Here is a 20,910-nt window from a genome sequence, read left to right on the forward strand (position 1 = left end):
GCAATCCACTTTGCTGTAATGGGACAGGAAATTTATGGTGGGTTTAGCACAGGGTAGAGTTGGGGGCTGGGTAGAGGTGGAAGACTAGATAGCTACAAAGAAGGGAGAAGGGCCTGGAAGGAAGAGGGTGAAGAGCTGCTCTGTTCTGCTAGGGACAGTCCACTTTCTCTTCAAGCTTTTGGTTGTCATCATATCCTAAATATTTCCCCATGCTTTACAGGCACTCCAGCACACCAACCCCGTGACCCATTCTACTGTCGCGCTCCATAAATTCCCATCTAACTACTCTCTCAGGCTCTTTTTTCCCCTGAACTCCTCACACTTCATGAAGCCATGCCATAAAGCTTTGTACTTAAATGGTACGCTTTCTCCATGAAAACAGAGCCTATAAAACAATATGTAACAAATTCTGTTGTATTTCCTGAACCTGCCAAAATGAACAGGATTGACCTTAGAGGCCTCCTTTCACAACAACACTACAACTCGCAAACACAGTAAAATGACAGTAACAAAACAAATTAACCTTCCACTCTCCCACTCAAAGACAAAGGGCGTTGTCCAGAGCAGATGTGTCAGGTTGAGGCTCCTGAGATGAGAATGAAGAGGCCAGCTGTGCTTGGGGTCTGGCCCAGACTTTCCTGTTTCTCTGTGATCCCCGACTCTGACTATTTGAAACCCGTGAAATCAAGACTTCTTTTAAACTATTTAAGATCCAGTTTATCACTAATCCACACTGGGCTTTCCCTCATTCGACCACTTTTCTCTGCACTGTGTTTTGCTGATAAGATAAGCTTACAGGAGAATATTTCCAATATTGTTTTTGCCAACATACTCCATACTTAATGTATTAAGGAGAAAATGCTCTTTCAGTTACTTATTTTTTTCCTGGCGTAAAAGGGAGTTTCATTCTATCTAGATATACTTTGGTTATTGAAATGAAGACATTACTTTCATTTGAATCATTGCACCGTTACAGTGACTTAAAAATGTCTTTGCTACCTTAGGCTTTGGCAAAACAAGCCAAGATTGATTCTGAAGAACAGGCCCTCAGAGAGAAGGAAATTCATGAACGGATTGCTGTGGAAAGAACTCAAGCTCGTTACAAAAAGCATTATTTAATATGTGCTGAAATTTTTGATCAAATACTTGATTTGTCTACTAAAGTGGCAGACTATCGAATGTTGACAAATAAGTAAGTATTGTTTCTTTTATACATAATTAATACAATAGAGACACCATAGAGAACGAGAAATGATAAGATTGTAAAGTGGACACTAGGTTGAGAATTAAAGAGACACAAAAATGTTTTATGAAAGAAAGACTAAGAAGTGGGGTCCAGAGTACCTTGATTACCAATGCAATTCACATACTGACTAGCTTTATTTAATGTGTATTTATATGTCTTTTAATATTTAGATTTTTGTGTTGAAATTCTCTGTAATTTACTAGGACAACTAAGATAATTTATTTGAAACACTTGAAACTTCCTAGAAGACTGTAATCATTTAATGATTATTTACTAATAATCAATGCTATTTATTTTCATTGCACTTTGTTTCTAAAAAGAAGCAAAGTATTTATAAGGAAATATTCAACAAAACAAAAAAAATATTAAGAATATGCTAAAATAAGAACAAAGAAAAATTCAAATTAAAGCAGAAAGTTAAGAACAAGGGATACATTGACACACAGTTATAAAGGCAGCAGATTTACCAGTTACTGCAACTGAGCTGCCCATTTTACCTGAGCTTCCTGGCGGCCAAAGCAAAAAGGGAAACACAACCTGTTACATGATTTCCATTTTCCATTCTAGTTCTTTACAAAACACAAAACTTTTTTTGGAACACAGTTTAGAACACTAGTTTTCTTGTGTAGCCTCACCCAAGTAACCCTGAGTAGTGCAGAAGAGAATGTCTTCAGCAACGTCTTTTAAGCATACATAGCACCTGGCTTCATAGACCTATTTCTTGTGATGTCCTTAGCTCAAAGCTGAAGGGGAATGGCATCACAGTAGATCTCAGTGAAAGCAAGTCTACAAGGACAAGGATAAGGCAATTCAAATTTGTGTATCTGTCAAGTTACCCAGACTGAGATCTTCTTTAGAACCCATGCTGAAAAGAATGAAAGCCAGACAATCTACAGGATCAGACAGATGAGGGGGAAAGCAGCCCATCACACCATCCATGATAGAAACTTTCTCCACAGTTCTCGTCCCTATCGCCATTTTTCTGACCCACTGCCATATAAAAAACAACTAAATGAAATAACATAATGGTGAAGACATTTTGGAGATAAAACTTAGTAAGGTGGGAGACAGCAAAAAGAAAATAAATAACACTGAAAATTGAAAGGAATTAAGGAATGAACATTTAGAAATACTTTTCAGATTAATGTAAATTCAAAAGTTCAGAAACTATAAGAACAAAAATATGAGGAAGCTAATCTATAAAAGGGTTAAAAAGGAAAGGTGATGCAAAGCATTTAATGGTAAAACATAGATTATATTACAAAAAGGTAAAAGTAGGAGATTTAAATATAAAAACACAAAATAAGATCATTTAAAGGGGAAAATGTACAGAATAAAGCAGGTTGATTTCCCTAAACAAATTAAGGTTCATAATTTAAAATTAAGAGAGAAACACAAATCCCATTCTGCTCTTGGTAACTAGAGTAGAGGCACTTTTCCCTGTTCCTCCCACTGAGTACAGTGAAAAGCACTGGGCATTATACGTGAAACAAACATAAGAAGGATGTAAAATGTGGGGAGAAGAAGCCAGACTGGCTAGTGACCTCGAGACCCGAGGAATGACGCAGGGGTGAGCTTCCTGGGTTTTCTTTTGCCTCACACACCCCAGAGCCGAATATTCTGGCAACATGGAAGTGCCAGTCGTGCAGATGAAAACAGCCCCAACTAAAGCCTGCTGTCTCTAGCCAAAGGACCAGTAAAGGAACAGCCTAGCAAGATGGAAAGCTTTCAGACAATCACCACTCTTCTCCATCCAGCACCACAGAAGAAGATGGACCCCAGTCCCACCCGTGCCAGCAAAAGCCATGTAGGGAGCCTGGTCTCCAGCCCTCATGAAGCAACACACCCATCATGGTGGAGTCTGAGTAGATCAAGTAAGAAGCATGGTCTTCCACCCCACATGGCAATAATGGGCACTCCTCTCCTCTGGAGTATTGCCACAGGAGGCCTAGTGGAGCATCAGGACTTTCGCCATTGCCCAGTGGTAACAAGGTCACCCCCAGTGCAGTGGAGACCATGTGGGGAACCAGAATTGCCACCTCCACCCAGCAGTAATAGATCATATTACAAGCCAGTGGTTCCTCAAACTTCCTTATTGACTGTTCACGAACAGAACAATATATCTAAATAATTAGAGCTATCATAATACTTAGGTTTTTGGCTTCCCGTTGGGTGGCAAGGAAGACCAAGTGGGGTCTTCTATTCATACCAGTCAGCAACGCAATGGCACTTTCTCTTGCTCAAGTAACGTCAAACAAAGCAGCTAAAACAGAAAGTTTATACAAGATCCAGAGTCTTGGAGCATAATACAGAATGTGTGGATTTCAATAAAAAAAAGTCACTCATCATTCCAAGAATCAGAAAGAGCTCAAACTATGATGTAAAAATTGAATGTGAAAATTCAATATATAAATGTCTATATATGGGTTGAATTGTGTCCCCCCAAAGATATGTTGAAGTCCTGATCCCCAGTCTGCAAAATGTAACCTTATTTGAAAACAGAGTTATTGCAGACATGATTAGTTAAGATGAGGTGACACTGGTGTAGGGTGGGACTTTACAAGAAGTGGAGAAGAGACTCACAGGAAGAAGAACACCATGTCACAACAGAGGCAGAGAGGCACACAGCTGCCAGTTGAGGAACGCTCGAGTACTCACGACACCTGCCTGGAAGGGCCTGGAAAGAAGACTGTGAAAGGGATTCCTCAGCTTGCAGCATTGTGAATGCTTTTTTGAGGAGAGGTTGTAGAGACAGCCTCAGTAGCACTGACTGAGCCAGCATGAAGGAAACCAGGTTTAGAGCCTTCTTTTCAGCCCATTTAAGTGTTATTTCTATGTTGAGTAAGTGACTTAAAAATCAACTTACAGAGCACAACTTATTAACAAGTTGAGGACTTCCTATATTTATTTAGTTTGATTATTGTAATATTTCATAGAGACATACTAGTCTGCCTTTTATTACTCTATAAATCATGCTTCATGAAAGTTATATAGAGAATATATTGGCTATATGAAACCGTTTTACTTTAATGAAAAAAGCATATAAAATTTTAAAGTTCCAGAGGTATTCATATCACAAATCTTTTAAGGAGACTTTTACTCATACTTTGAAATTTAAGTGCCTTTTAATTGCAATCGCATACAATAACTACACATATATGTTAAGATGTTATTAGTCTACCCTACTAACAGTCAAGATAAACTCATTTTAGTATGTGTTCTTCACTAACTAAGATGTTATCAGTATATATATATATATATATATATATATATATATATATATATATATACTTTTCTAAGCACAGGTGTATTTTTGGTATCAGCCTATTTACATGAACTAACTTGTTAAGATTGCTTCTTAACAAAATTATTAATATTCAGATAGGCGATTAATTCAGCAACTGTCAGATTAAGTTTGGACAATACATAAGTTGTTTATTATTTACTTCACTATAGAAGCCAATGCATTTCAATAATTTTGATGTTATTTCTATCCTGATTAATTTCTAAACTTCCATATCTCCATAAAGTAATCTTCAGTAACTATAAGTATTTTATTAATGGAAAACATAATATGATCATATTTGAAGCTTTATATTTAATTGAAATACTTTTTTATCGTGGCGAAACATCTATAACATAAAATTTACCGTTTTAACATTATTAAGTATACAGCTCAGTGGCATTAAGTACATTCACATTGTTGTGCAACCATCACCACCCTCCATCCCCAGAAATTTTCCATCATCCCAAACTAAAACGCTAAATATATCTACTAAATAACAACTCCAGTTCCACCCCTTCCCAGCCCCCTGTAACCTCTGTTCTACTTTCTGTGTCTATGAATTTGTCTATTCCAGGTACCTCATGTAAGTGGAATCATACAATATTCTTTAGTGTCTGGCTTATTTCATTTCGCATAATGCTTTCAAGGTTAATCCATGTTTAGCATGTATCAGAATGAAATAAAGAAATACTACTTCTTAAGTTGTAATTTCAAGCTCTAGCCCAACTATTTTTAGAGAAATGCATGTGAATCATGTCAGTCTCTTTCCTTCCTTTGCACATTTTGTCCCTCTTGGAACTGTTTTCCCATTACTCTGCCTCATTACCTCTGAGTCATTCATCATACTTAAATAGAAATAATCACTGAAAAATAATTTTAAAGGTTACTAAATATGCAATGATGATGAGACCACCATACATTAGATCTTTCTGTTATAAATTATTTGCAAATATGTGAACCAACTATCATCTTAAAAGGGCCTTGGAAAGAATCCAGTCTGTTCATTTTGCATAGGAGGACACTAATACTGGATCATTTAAATGATTTCTTAATGTTGTACAGCCATTTAATATCAAAGCTGGGAATCCAAAAACCTAAGTATTATGCTAGTTCTAATAATTTAGATATATTGTTCTGTTAGTGAAAAGTCAATAAGGAAGTTTGAAGAACCACTGGCTTTAAGTAACATTCATTCATTCAGACCTACTAAGTTCCAGACATTTTATTAGCCACTAGGAATAGAATAGCAAGTAAAATCTCTGGTCTCAAACAGCAGACCTGGGAGAATGAATATGAGAATAGAAAAACTAAGGTTTAAGGTGCATGTTTGACTAACCATTGATTCAACTCTACCATATTTTTTTTTTTTGCTATAGTCTGATTCCACATAAGTTGATGCATGATTGGAAGGAGCTGTTTTTTTATGGAAAGCCCATATATGAGCAAGCCTATATTAAACCTCTACAAGCTAAGCCCTCTGAACAACACCTTATAGAACTGGAAAAAAGGGACTTACTAGATAACACTGATTATGAAGAATATAAGGTACACACTAATATGGAATAATTAGAATTCAACATAATAAATAGTGTTTCTTTAACATCAACTTTGTGATATTATTTCATTTTATTCCTATTAATAGAAAATAGGTATTTAGTGTTTGCATTTTCCCGTGGTTTCATTTGTATTTATAGTACTAATTTTAAATTCCTAACTATTCATAATCTATTATCTGTAACTTCCAGTAATATTAAAATAATGGTCTGAAAAAGAAATCAAACATAATACATTAGCTTGACACGTAGATTTCAGAATTTTAAAAATGTTTTATTTGTTAGCATTTTTCTTTGTATGAACTGTCTACTTTTGCTTCAAAAACCCTTATTAAAAGGTATTTCTTTTAAAATTTATCTAAAAGTATACTGTCTTTGGAGGCAAATGGAAAAGGAGGAGGTCTGAGCTTCATGAGTAGCATAGATTCAAACAACATTTTATTCAAAGATTAAAACAAAAGGATTCGGTACCAATTGTGCTTCTTAGAAGAGCTGCTGAAAAGCCTTTGGGGTTAGACAGACCGAGGTCCCATTACTGGCACTGACAGCGGCTGTGAGACCTTATGGGCAGTTCGTCCCTTAAGTGCTAACAGACTCAGTTTCCTAGTTCATGAAAAGGGAATAATAATATGCCTACCTGATGTTTTTGTTGTGAAACGTAAGGTTATATGTCTTGAACACTGAGCCAAGTGCACTACATGTTGGATGCAAATAATACATACCAATTTCTTTCCACATCACCCTGTTCTCCCCACCCCACTCCATCTCACCTTTAGGAGAAAAGATGTAAAATTAATAGCCATTTGATAGAAGTCTGGGTAGCTCAACAGCAATGAAATGAAGAATGAGGCTTTTTTTATTAGACATATTGAATGAGTTCCAGAAGGGTGGTTAAGTGCAACATGAAAAAAAGAGAAGGAAAGCTGATTTGACCCAATCATTTGCTGATATTTAGCAAATACTCAATAAATGTTTGTTGAAAGGATGCATAAATAAAATGAATGATTGACAATGAACAGGGCAAAGTGTAAAATAGCACTAATATGTAACTATTAAAAGAAGATAAGTTTATGGAAAAAGACGAGAAAAAAAATTGAGATTGTGAGTAACTATACACCATATTTTATTTGGATGAATCTGTACTTGTATTACTAAAACAATTACTATTTATCAAGGATTGACTAGAATCTTATGGATGATATGCATATTTATTTTGTATGGTTGTAGAATATACTCAATCTAGCGTGTCTACTTATAAAGCTTCATAATAAAATGCTTTGACAATATCAAGCAATGTAAAGCTATGTCTTTCCATTGTAAAGCCATTTTATTTGACAAATTTTGCTGATTCATGGAATTTTAATTTCTAAGTTATTGCATAAACAGCTCTTTCTACTCTATTCTTGTTGATCTATAAATCAGGAGACCTAGCAGTCTGCAGCTTAGCAAAGATTTGGCTTTTTAACTTTTTTCTTGTTTGGGAAATTGTTACCACCGGAACATGCTTGTCTTACCCACATCCTGAAGCAGCTGGTACGTTTCTTTTGCAGGAAATTGTAAACTTGTGTTAGGAGTATGTGAACGTCTGGCAGTGCAGTTTATTTTGTTTATATGACCTTTATTGTTTTTTTCTGGAAATGAAAATGACCTTAGGATTTCTGATTTGTGTTTATATGCACTGCTCTTTTTGACCACATGATGGAAAATATACTATATACAGGTGTTAGGATGTATGTACTGTACACTATTCTATTAGCCATTCCCTTATTGCTAGAGCTTTTTTGTTTCTTCAGGATCTTGTTAAATTTTCCTGCTTACAAGTAAAAATAAATGTTTCAACTTATATTACCTGGCTTAAATAGTCTTTCACAAGATGTAGAGAGACAGCACATCCTGGTTTAGTTAAAGGAAATAGTTGTCCATACTTATCATTGCTAAATTTGCTCAGCATTTTTAATCCTTCAGGTAAATAGATAACTTAGAAATTATCTTTAAAAGCTTTACATTCTTAGCATACTTTATTGATGCCCATAAACACCATCCTTAAGGAGCTGATACCTCCTAGTTTTGAGCCCATACTTTTAAAGCTCTGTTAAACTATCATGATTAAAAATTTTAAATATTACATCTAGAAATTGGTATAAAGCAAATTTTTGCTCATGTGCGCATCATATGTAGCTGATGAAAATTTGACTCATTTCTTAAGATTATTTCCTAAATCATCACACTCTATTTATAGAATGAGAAAGCTCTAGTCCAGGAATGGTATGGCCAGAAATATCATTTATCACTCCCTTGGATTAAGACACTGGAAACACTTCTAAAATACAAACATTTTCCAAATAGGTAATACGAATCACTATCAACCTCTAAAATAGGAGCTAGGAAAGAAATTTGTACTGAAAGAATAGTTCCACTATTATTGTAGTTTAGTTTTTATGTTATGCTTTTCATAGCTGCAATTTCTCCTCTCTGTTTCCTTCGAGTTTTGCCCCCAACTCCCTAAATTCGTTCTGTAATGGTAAGGCTATCTGGCTGTTTTTTTCCAGCTAGGCCTCATTGTGTGGCTGTGTCTTAGTGGGGTTACCAGTATGCCCTAGGATACTGATTCGTGGCACTCAAACATAGTGATACTAACTTACAAAGCAGAATATTAATGTATTCATTTTCAAAGGGAGCTAGAGTTGTTCTAGGCCCATGATTGCCAAGAAACAAGGTTATCTTCCAGCTCTGGCTGACCAAGGATTTCAGGGGTTGGAGTGGGTTTTGCAGAGGTCTTGTGCTTGTGGGGGTAGAGGGAATGGAAGGGGAGCTTTGGTTATTAGAAAGGTATCTGGCGTCACATTATTGGAACTGGAGGCCAGCTGAGTCCAGTAGTGAACCATGGTAGAAACGGTTGTTTTAAGGTATCAAGTTCAACGCATTCAAACAAAATTGAGAAAAGTTTTACAAAGCCAAAGAATTGCTAGATTCTGTGCTAGATCCCAGATAGAAGTGCAATGAAATGAGGGGTGAGGAAGACATAGCCAAAGTGAAGAGTCCTGGATGACAGACATTAATAAGACTAGAGTGAATGTCCACCACGTATTTGTATTTCCTCTGGATCACATACATTAGGGAGAAGCCAGTCCTCTCCCAGGCTCTCTCTTATCTAGGGCCAGACAGGCCTTCCTGGGCTTCCTACCACTGATTTTCTGGTTCATCCTCTACCCACTTTGACAACCATAGGAGCTAGTTTCTATGCATCAAGTCCAGCTCCTCTTCAATCAATCGTTCAAACTTTCCACCTAGTATTTTAGAACAGGCTAAGAGGGTCTGACCTCTGCAGCTGTGTCTTGGTAGATAAATATAGAAAGAATATAGTGTGATTGATAATCTCAAAAAATTTGAGTGGATCCAAGAAAGTCTTTGGAATTTGGTGTGGGCTGAGAACCAGAAACTCTCCCACCTGGAAGGCCCTTACACCCCACTCCTCCTGTCCTGTGCCCAGGGCCTGTCAGCAATATTCTCTGATGCACTGAGCCTATAGTAGTCTTTCATACATTACTCGGTGCCACCTCTAACCATTTTTTTTTTTGGTTGCTTATACCTCTTTGAGGTATCAACCTTGGCAGTGAAACAGAGTACATAGAGTGGCAGTAGTCATTACTATGACAGAGGGTATTTTGTGTGGAAAAATTCTGTGTGAATTTTGCAGTGACAAGATAAGATAGGTAGAGCAAGTCATAGTGTCTACATCCTTTGTGACATCAGAGAAATTCTAAACCACACCTTGCTGTCTTGGCAAAACAATGGCAGCAAGTAGGTGAATCAGATGTAGAAGCTTCTGGAAAAATTCTTTGACCAGCAAGATCATAGAAATGGATACAGAAAGGATCTTGACACCACCACCTCCCTGATGAATGGAGCATAGTTTGAGCAACTAAGGAATGAAGTTTACTGTTTATATAAGGGCCGCCATCACCATCAGAGTTGTTTGGTGGCCCTTGCACAGGGAGAAATCTGATATGAAGTCCAGTATGATGCAGTCCCATGGCCATTTGGGGGTCGGGAGAAATGCAGTTGCCTTAGAGCCTTAATTTGTTTTAGCCCTAAGCAATTGTGCTCTGAAAAGCATTGGGCTAGCTGCACAGCGGCTCTAATTTCCAGCGTGCCACCTTTGATACCTTGGAGGGGCCACTGTGGCTTGCCAGGTCAGAGAATGGGACCAGGAGTAGGAACCTGTCATTTTGGGGGTGAATAAGCTACTCCCCCACCGATCTCCTCAGTGAGTCACTTTGAGCATGTCTGAAATCAGAGGGCCAAGCAGAAGTCCCTGCCCGTCATTTGCCTCTGAATTGTCACTGAATTTCAGCAGCACTGAAATGTACGTTTTCAAGGCAGAGGATGTCTCAGAGTGGCTTAGTTTCAGTTGCCCCTGGTCATCAAACCTACAAGACAAAATATCAGCCCAGTGATTCTGGCTGCCTGATATGTAAGTAATCGGTAGCTCCAAGTTTTGGAAAGAGAAGCCTGTTCACAAGTGCTGAGCTTTCTGAACTTATGGACTTGTTACAAACTAGAGTTATTGGATTGCATAGTGATTTACCAGGCTCTCTCAGATGTGGACCTCTAGGCTTGACAGTGATCTTCATCACATGCTGGGAAATTTGACCATGGCCAATTCAAATTTCCCTCCAAAAATAAGCACAAGGTAGATGGAGTCTGTTGCCCTGGGCCTTCTTTGTGATAAGCTAGAATTAAACATGATATTATTTCCATAACATTGGATGAGGACAGATTGGGGAAGGCTACTGCTGGGATAGAAGTGATCAGATTACTGAGTAAAAGTCACTATTGGATTAGGATCAGGTCTTCAGATTTCCTAATGAGCCAGAATCAACAATGGAACCAACTGGAAATAAGCATTGGCTCCTAGCCACAACAGTCTTCAGCTTAGCATGGGAGTGAAACAGAGTTAACCTCTATCTGTTCCTCATTACCGTGGGCTACGCTTGCACTTCCTGGCAATACATATGTGGCTCAGTCTGAGCACTCTAACACAGACGCACATGGAGGCATACCTTCTCTCTGGAGGTGCACTTACCCTGCCCACATCAGCAAGAGATGTACATCCCCCTGCCTCCAGCTCCTCTGGAATCTGCAGGCCAGACCCTCTGGCAGGAAGGTGTGGCCGAATACCTAACCATACTGTGACCTGACTGGAGGTCAGATGACTTACAAAGGCTGCTAAACTCACTCAGCAGGGCCAGTTCATCTTTACAAATTGTTCTGAGACCTTTAAACTGGGCCCCAACACAGAGCCCACTGTAGGGCAGCTCCTGGATGAGAAGTCAGAATTTAGATGCACATCAGCTCACTGCCTTCTCTCTCCCTCCTTAAGGGAAGTATAGGGCAGTACCCATTCCTATTGGAACCTGGCTATCAAACAGGTCCCATGCAGTGGTCAAGAAACACTACAGGGCTGCCAGGTTACATGAGCTGAACACCCTATCAGTTAGGATATCCAACCACCCTTTTTGCTGCTTCTGAAAATCATGGGTAATTGTTAGGAATTTAAAAATCTGAATTACAAATTTAGGCAGGACGTCCAGATTCCATCAGGGTTTTAGGGTGGTTAGTAGAGAGAAAGCCTGAGAAAAGGGAAGGAAAAGAAAGGAGAGAGGCTCCGAAAGCCACAGAGTTTTACCTCAGCAACTTCCCTGTGGAGTGTGGCTTTTTTCTGAGTGACTGAGTTTTGTCTGTTTATCTTATTTGGGGACCTCAGTCATCTTTGTACTAAATCAAAATTGCTAAAATTTAATATTCATGTATTCAGTATTATTCAGTTCACATGTATTGAGCCTATACTATTGATTGATTCATTAATGCAGTCAATACATTTTAAGTGTCAACTATGTGCCAGCATGGTTCTAGATACTGGGGATATGACGTTGATTAAGATAGAGATCTACCCCTTCCTGGTGCCCACAGTTTAGTGGGGATGAGAGAGAAACCATTCCAGAGCATGATGTTAAATGTGGATAAGCACAGGAATTTATGGGGCCACACTGGAATACATGAGTTTCAGCTGAGTTGTCAAGCATGACTAGACATCAGCTGGTTTAAAAGTATTAACTCAAAATTGACCTAACCCTATGAACGGTGAGCATATTTTTATACTCTCCCTATCTTTGTATTTTTTCCATGACTTCATGTTTTCTCAAGCATGTAGACCAAACTAAACTCAGCAAGTATGTTTTGGGTATCTAAGAGTCACCTGCCTCATCAGAATTTTTTAGTAACTGCTGAAGATATCAATCTTGGGTATATCTAAAAAATTTTAAGGGGAAATATGTAGTTGTCCAATGAATTAGAATATTATAAACAAGCTATGGGGTTTTGCTTAATTAAGATATCATTTTCTGCCCAAGGTGTTTGGGCTTGAGTTAATTACCTCATTTCTAAAACTTTTCCTTTGGATGCAATTTAATTATTAGTCTATTTTCAAGTAGGCCTGAAGTTTTACTGCATTTTGAGTAAATATACTTGGTATTTAACAAAGTTTAAGTGATTGTGAAAAAAATTTTGAACAGTAATTGTAAAAGTTATTTTCTAAGATACCATAAAATAACCCATAACTAAGATCTAAAAACAATCACATAAATAAGATCTAAAAATATAAATAAGCCAGATCTTTAAAATAGTACCAATTATGAGAAATTGCACCTAGAATTGTATTATTATTTTAAAAATATATTTTGATAAATAAATACCCACTTGGTCACTCTTATCAGTTGAGTCACTGTTAGTATAAAGTTAAGAGTGTACCCTTCCTAATTGCAGATATCTAAAATATGAATCCAAGATGGTATTTAGAGACATGAAATCAGAACTGAGGATTCCCGAATGTCTTGTCCAGTAAAACCCTTTATTTTTGGTTTTTAAGATAATGGATTGAGACTAGATTATGAAATTAATTTATGGGTCACAACCATTATTTATTTTACCCCAACAAAATAAATACAATGAAATGCAATAAAATAGAAAATAAAGCAAATCACCAGTAGTAAGGATAAGTATTCATACAACCTTCAGTTTTATGTACTCATATACCTGCACACAAATACTGGGTAACACTGTAAAATGTATTTCTTATGGAGTGTCCTGGTCAAAAATGTTTGAAAGCCACAGTCTTAGAAAAGTCAGAACAAGTGGTCATTGTGCTCTAATTGAGGCTGGGCAGGTTGAAAGTGCTCACAGGGGTCCAAACCTTTAAAAAATGGAGAGATTTGGGGAGAGATCCATTATGGTGGGGTAAACACTGTGCGTGCGTCCTTCCATGAACACATTACAATTACAACTAAATTATAGAACAATCAACCTGGAAAACCATCTGGAGTCCAGCTGAACAGAAGTCCTATAACTAAAAATATAAAGAAGAAACCATGTCGAGGCTGGTAGGAGCGGTGGAAACGCGGAACGGGCCCCAAACTTCCCTGTTGCAGTTGAGAATCTTGGCTGCAGAGATTTCCCCCAGGGAAGTGAGGGACCCTAGCCCCCACACCAGGCTACCCAGCCCAAAGCACTGGTGCCAGGAAGAAGAGTCCGCACAACACCTGGCTGTGAAAGACAGTGGGGATTCTGACAATTCGGGTAGGACAGAAGGCTGTGGGGAAACCCAGGCATCCTCTTAAATGACCCGTGAACAGACTCACTCGCTTACAGGCACTCACCTTGAGCTCCAGCGGAGGGTGACTCAGGGGGCCTCGGAGACATACAGGGGGCAGACTGAGGTGTGCAGCTGCAGGGGGAGGGCTGGAGGACAGTTGGTGTTTTTGCAGTGAGAGGTCCTCTTTCCTTACAGCCAGCAGGCCGGAGCCATCTTTCCTATGTTGAGCCCACTCCCACATGCCAAATCTGAATCTGATTGGCCTGATGAGCTCTGCTGCTCTGCCCTGCTGACTCAGCACCCAATTCACACACTGCCAGAGGCACTTTTTCCACAAGTAGCCAGCCCCTCCTGCATTGAATTTTTACTTGGAAAACTATAGGAGTCCATGGGCCCCAGGTGGACAGAGACTGGCCTCAGTGTGCTCTGAGACTTTTGCTGAGTCACTCCATGCTCAGCACTGGCACCAAACCAGAATTACATTAACCTGTAATTACATTGACCAGCTCTTCCCACTCTAGTGACTCCCTGAGACCCTGCCTTACCCAACTGGCATACCAAATGATGCTTTATCAGTGGCTGAACCTTAAGGAAACTGGCAGGTGGCAGCAGGCCTCCGGGTGTCCTGGCTTTTTGCAGAGTTACCCAGGCCTGGTACTGGTGGTAGTCATCCTCAGTTCACAGCATGGCCTCTCCCATATGCCTCCAGGTTTAGCACAGGCAGTAACAACCTTGGATCACTTTGTAGCCCCTACTAGGTAGCCCCCAGCCAGTCTCAGGCCGTGGCTGACCTAGGTCTCTACTGAAGTCCCTCCCAAGAGGCCCCAGAACCAACATACTTGGCTTCAGATGATATCAGAGAACTGCCCAATTAGCCCCACAAGTGGCACACACAAAGGGTGGTCTCAACAGGCATCAGAGCCCAGTGGGGCGAATCCCACTCAGTGGGGTAAGCCTCCTTCACAGCAGCCCATGAGCTGTGGATGTGGCCAAACCCCACAACCAGAGGGTCAATTCTACCCACTGACATGCCAATAGCAATCAAGGCTCAACTATAACAAGAGGGCACACAGAACCTACACAAGGGACACTCCTGGGGCACCCAGCTAAGGTGACCAGGGAGACTGTGCCACAGAAAACAAGACCCTTACATATGCTGCTTACAAGAGACTCACTTCAGATTGAAGACTCACACAGACAGATAGTAAAGGGATGGAAAACAATATTTTATGAAAATGAAAAAAGACAAAGCTGTGTTAGCAATACTTATACCAGACAAAATAGACTTTAAATCAAAGGCTATATGAAGAGACAATGAAGGACCCAGTAATCCCCCACTTCAGGGTATTCATCTGAAGAAACCCAAGACACTACTTTGAGGGGAGGTGTGCATCCGTATGTTCATTGCAGCACTGTTTACAATGGCCAAGATGTGGATGCAGCCTGGGTGTGGGGCTGTTTTGGTTCATCCTGTTGGGGACTCTCTGAACTTCCTGGACTTTAGAAAATATAATAAAGCAATGTGCTAATTTACTATCCCACCAGTAATGAATAAGAAGTATGGCTAATATTTCTTACTGTGTTAGACAAAACTTTTATGATGATGTATCATTGTTTTATTTGAATATTTTTATTACTATGAATTTGAACATTTCTTCAAAAGCCCATTGGCCATTTTATTATATATTGGCAAATGCTTTTTCATATCTTTTGTGTCTTGATTTTTCTGTTGGGATATTTTTTTCATGTTATTATTTACAGCTTTTTATATACTAAGACTCTTAAACCTTTGTAAAACACTTATGTTGCAGACACTTTTCCTTTGTTCTTTATTTTTAAATTGCATGTATGTTTATGTTTATGTGTGTGTTTGGGGATGTGCAGAATATTTCATTTTTATATAATCAAATTTATCATCTTTTTCCTTTGTGGTTTTCATGCTTAAAAAGACCATCCTAGAACACATAAATATTCATCCAGATTTTGGTGCCTTCATGATTTCTTGGTTGCATCTTTCATTCTTCATGAAAAGCTTGAGGATACCTAACTTTAATTTGTTTCCAAGTATATGGCCAGTTTTCCTAATACCAGTTATAAGATGATCATTCTTTCTCTGCTAATGTGAAATATAACTTTATTTGGTACTAAATTCTTACATATACTAGATCTTTTCTAGAATTGATATTTTTGTGCAGGGAATATTATGTTTCTGCAACTCTTTTTTCATTACTGTATTCTTAACAAGGGCTTTAATATCAGGAAAGTCAAGACATTACTTTTTAAAATTTTAAATGAATATTTTTATTCACTCTATTTCTTCTGCTGCTTTAATTTTAGAATCATTTGTCATATCACCCTGCAAGGAGGAAAATGAAACCAGCACTATTATTGTTGTTACATTAAATCAGGTTAATTTGAGGAAGAATTAAATGGCTTATAATTTTGAAACTTTATAACTCACCCTTTATTCAAGTCATTTTTTTTATACTCCCCAGTAGAATATTGAGGCTTTCTATTTATGGGATCTTTATATACTTCTTGTCAATTCCAGTGATTTTCTTTCTTTCTTTTTCTTTTTCTTTTTTTTTTTTTAGCTGAGCCATCCTGCCACCTGTTGGCAGCCCAGTGGCAGTTCAGCTCTGGCCAGGAATGGAACCAGTGACCCTGTTGCTCAGAGCTCGTACTCTTGAGCAAGCTCTTAACCAACTGAGCCACTCGGCCGGCACTTCCAGTGTTTTTTTCAAAATTTTTCATTGCAAGCAAAAATGTTGACTCTTGCTGAGTAAACAGAAAAAAAACTATTCAAAATATGTTGGGTAGTTCAATGAATCAGTAAATGGGTTCTAGAACCAGACTTAGGGTTAAACTTCTAAGAAAGATGATCAGAGCTATCACAGCAAGTTCTGGGGATAAAACTGTCACCACTGCCACCATCACAGAACACTAGAAGTTCAGGGCGTAACAGCCACCTCTACAGCAGGAACTCAACTCCACAACAGCCTCCACTTCTAGGGACATTGCTACTTCTTTCTTTTTCTTATTTGCGTGGGTTAGAACTTCCAGAATAATGTGACCATTAATGCTAATGATGAGCATCTTTTTCTTATTCCTGCCTTTAATGGAAAGAGGTATCTTTGTTCACCATTACATATCAGTCCAGACAGTGATAGGAACTCATCTTAAATTCATAGCATATTAAGAGATTTGTTTTGTTTTGATTTTATTTGTACTTTTTCTCATCAGAAATAAATTTTTAATTTTATCAGACACTTCTTGGTCAAAATGATAAGATGCTTTTATTTTTTATTTTAGCCGATTAATGTGATATAGCAATAGGTTTCATAATATTTATCCTTCCCTGTATTCATAAAATAACTTTTATTCAATCATGGTGAGACAACTTCAATATAGTATAGAGTTTATGAGCACATCTTCTGAAATCTGCTTTTCTGGGTTTCAACCTAGACTCTGCTATTACTATTTGGTGTGACCATAAATAAGGAATTGAGCTTCTATAGTACTCAGGTATTTCTTCTACAAAATTGGAATGATAATAATAATTCTTAGGTAAGAGTTGTGTGAGAATCATGTGAGATAATTCATGAAAACAGCAGTACATGGCACCTAGTGTGTACTAAATATCGATATCAATTAGTATATTTACTGTCTCTTACTCTAATGTTAACTTAGTTAAAATTTTAGGCATGATTCTTGCAAATGTTTCCAAGTAAGACTGGCTTGTAGTTTTCTTTTTGGCTGTCGTTTGTGTCAATTATCTTTGACACCTTTGTGGTATCAGGGTTTTGTTAGTTTTGCCGGGTGAATGGAAAGCTTTCTACTTTCTCCATACTCCAGAAGACTAAACAACATTTAAATTTCTGTTTAATTAAAGAATGAAAATTTTTCTGAAAACCATCAGGGTCTTCAAGTTTCCTAGGGATATAGTTCTTTGACAACTTTTCCATTTCTTTCATGGCTTTCATCTTTTCAAATGTTCCACTTAAATTAATTTTTATCATATGAACTTTCCTAAAATGTCATGTTCACCATACAGTAATAAATTCAAATTTATTATAGTAGAGCTGCACATAATATTTTCTTAAAGATTTTTCAGTCTCCTTAAATTCTGTTATACTTTCTTTCTTGTTATGTTACAAAATTGATACTTGCTATTCTTCACCTTTGTTCAGGACTAATAGCAATTTCATTATCATGATTAGAATAGATAAGTTCTAGAAATATATCAATAAAAGGTATCTCAATAGTTTGCTCTCTATCAATTTCCATTTTTATGAGTTCCTTTCTCCTTGTTTCCTTTATTTATTTTTAAAGTATTTTTTTTTCTATTTCAGTGCTTAGTTATCTATTTCCCTTTTTATTTTAGGTCAAGGTATTTTAGCTAAGGGGTTATGAATTTTCCTCTGAGTACAGTTTGATCCCATTCCATATTTTTAATAAATCTATTGTTTAATATTCTTTTTGTACATTTGTACTTTTAATTTCATCTCTACTCCAAGAATTATTCAAAAAGAATACTTTTGATATTTAAGTATCTATATTTTTCATGTCTTTCAAAAATCCATTTCTAGTTTTATTACACAGAGCTCAGAGAATGTTATCTGTAGACTTTTTTTTCTTTCCCTGTAATTGTTTGATTATTTCATCAAGAAACCTGAAAAAAACTAGAAAGTGAAACATAGTAGACTTAGAGGACACCATATTGAACATAAAAGTTTTCTTTTATCTTTCTTTAAAATAAGCTTAGTAAAAGCATATGATAGCAGATAAATTATTACTGTCTTTTATCTGCTTACTGATGATAGTATCAGTAATCAACCTGAACAATTTGTCTCGGTTAAGTCAATATGCCTTCTTTCATTAACTGTTAAGGATTTTAGAGTTGGAGTTTTTTTGTTTTGTTTTGTTTTTTGTTTTCTGCTCATTAATATAAATTATTCATGTTACTACTGATTTGTGTCATATAATTATTTAAAGTGTTGATTAGCTTTTATTTGCTATAATTTGGATTTACTTTCAATATTCAAATTTCATATATGCCTAAATTCCACCTTTAAGAATATTTCTGTTTTGTTTATTTTATTCTTATTTTCACAGAACATGGTTGGAGAGTGGGCCTTACCAGAAGAAATGGTTGATAATGTACCACCCTCCAACAATTGCATATTGGGCCATGTGATTCACAGACTAATTAAAAGATCTCTTCCCCCTCAAGTTGAATTGACAGAACCTGAATTACCTTCACTTGCCATTAAAGGGTGCATATTGGGGAAAACATTTAGTGGAAAAACTACTGCTCTAAAATTTCTACAAAAAGGTAGAATTTCTTTTTTTTATTATTTGTATTTATTGGATTCTGTTTACATTGACTATAGCTGCAAATGGCTATGCCTGTAGAAAACATGCATGAGGATCTTCTGATATATTGGGAAATTCTCCATCATCAAGAATTTTATAACAGAATGAGTATATAATCTATTGTCCAAAGCAGACACTTGAACAATAGTATATAGAGTCATAAACTGTCCCAGGTAAACCTGGACATGTGGGAATGCTATACAATGATGATACATAGACTAAATAGAAATAACAAGTCATAAACTTTTTCTCATAGATTTTACTTACTAATACATGAAGCAAGAAATTAATACGTTGTCACAAATATAATAGAAATTCTCTTAAGCTTGCAAATATTTTAATTCTTCATGTTTGTTGAGTTCTTACCCTTGCTTTAATGAGCCTTTGACTTTTTTTGTAGAAGCTCTTTCAGTTAGAAGCAAAATCACAGGTTTCCGTCTGTTCAATTAGTTTTTATTCAATAATACAATACCATTATTCTTTTCACTGGAAAACACAAAATTTGCACTGAGGCTCATCTACCTTGTATCATTCTAAGGCAGAGAAGAGTAGGTCATTGTTGAGATGTTAAAAAGACCTCCTTAAAAAGCAACTTGACAAAATCACAATGAGATACTACATCACATCTACTAGAATGGAGATATATATATATATCTCAAAAAAACAGAAAATAACAAGTGTTGGTGAGGATGTAGAGAAATTGCTGATGGGGGTGTAAAATGGTAGAGTCATTAAGGAAACCAGTTTGGTGGTTCTTCAATAAGTTAAACAAAGAATTACCAAAAGACCCCAGCAATTCCCCTGGGTATATACTCAAAAATATTGAAAACAAATGTTCAAAAAACAAAGAAAAAAAGAACTTGTATAGGAATATTCATAACAGCACTATTAATAATAGCCAAAAGGTGGAACTAATCCAAATGTCCATCACCTGATGAATGGATAACAAAATATGGTATATCCATGCAATGGAATATTATTCATCCATAAAAGGGAGTGAAGTGCTGATAGCATGGGTGAACCTTGAAAACATAATACTAAGTAAGTCAAAACCAAAAGGCTATATATTGTATGATTCCATTAATACGAAATGTCCAGAATAGGCAAATCCATAGAGACAGAGCAAATTAGTAATTGCCAGGAGCAGAGGTAGGGTGATAGGAAGTGACTCCTTACTGGGTACAGAGCTTCCTTTTGGGACAATGAAAATTTTCTGGAACAAGATAGTGGTGATTGTTGGACAACATTGTAAATAACCTAAATACCACTGAAATGTGTCCTTTAGAATGGTTAATATGGTTAATTTTATATTATGTGATTTTTAACACAATAATAAGAAAAACAGCTTGATCCAAAATAAAAGTTTTAGAGAACCCTAAAGACAGTGTTAGAGGATGAAGCCAGCGCAGGACAATGATGTCAATTTCCTAAATAAAGAGCTATTGGTAGAACTGTCCTTTGTACTTTATTTTATTTTATTTTTATTTTTTTATTTTTTTTGCTAAGCAAATATTTTTATTAAGAAAGTAGCTTTTATTGGTTTTATAATGTTCATAAACTTAATAAATGCTTATTGTAGAAATTTGCATAATAAAGGAAAAACCCACACAATTGCATGAAACTCACCCAAAACACTAGTTGAAAATAAGCATTATTTTAACTTTTCTAATGTCTTAAAATGATTTTTCAAAAACCTGAGATTATATGAAATATGCTGTTTTGTATTTTATTTTTAAATGAACAGTATATGTTGAGAATTTTCCTTTTATTACATATTTTCCTAAAGACTTATTTCTAA

General features: G+C 36.7%; 1 protein-coding gene across 1 annotated transcript in view; it reads left to right on the top strand.

Annotated features, from left to right (window-relative positions):
* The window catches only part of SPEF2 (sperm flagellar and cilia associated 2), a 164,861-nt gene that overhangs the window by 43,345 nt on the left and 100,606 nt on the right, over positions 1–20,910 (top strand). Inside the window, exons 8-10 of the mRNA XM_019632971.1 lie at positions 1,005–1,192; positions 5,909–6,077; positions 18,852–19,147. Coding sequence (XP_019488516.1) covers positions 1,005–1,192; positions 5,909–6,077; positions 18,852–19,147 — 653 coding nt within the window. The remainder of the gene's footprint in view (positions 1–1,004; positions 1,193–5,908; positions 6,078–18,851; positions 19,148–20,910) is intronic.

Source organism: Hipposideros armiger, unplaced genomic scaffold (genome assembly GCF_001890085.2).
Source record: "Hipposideros armiger isolate ML-2016 unplaced genomic scaffold, ASM189008v1 scaffold_1214, whole genome shotgun sequence".
Lineage (NCBI taxonomy): Eukaryota > Metazoa > Chordata > Mammalia > Chiroptera > Hipposideridae > Hipposideros > Hipposideros armiger.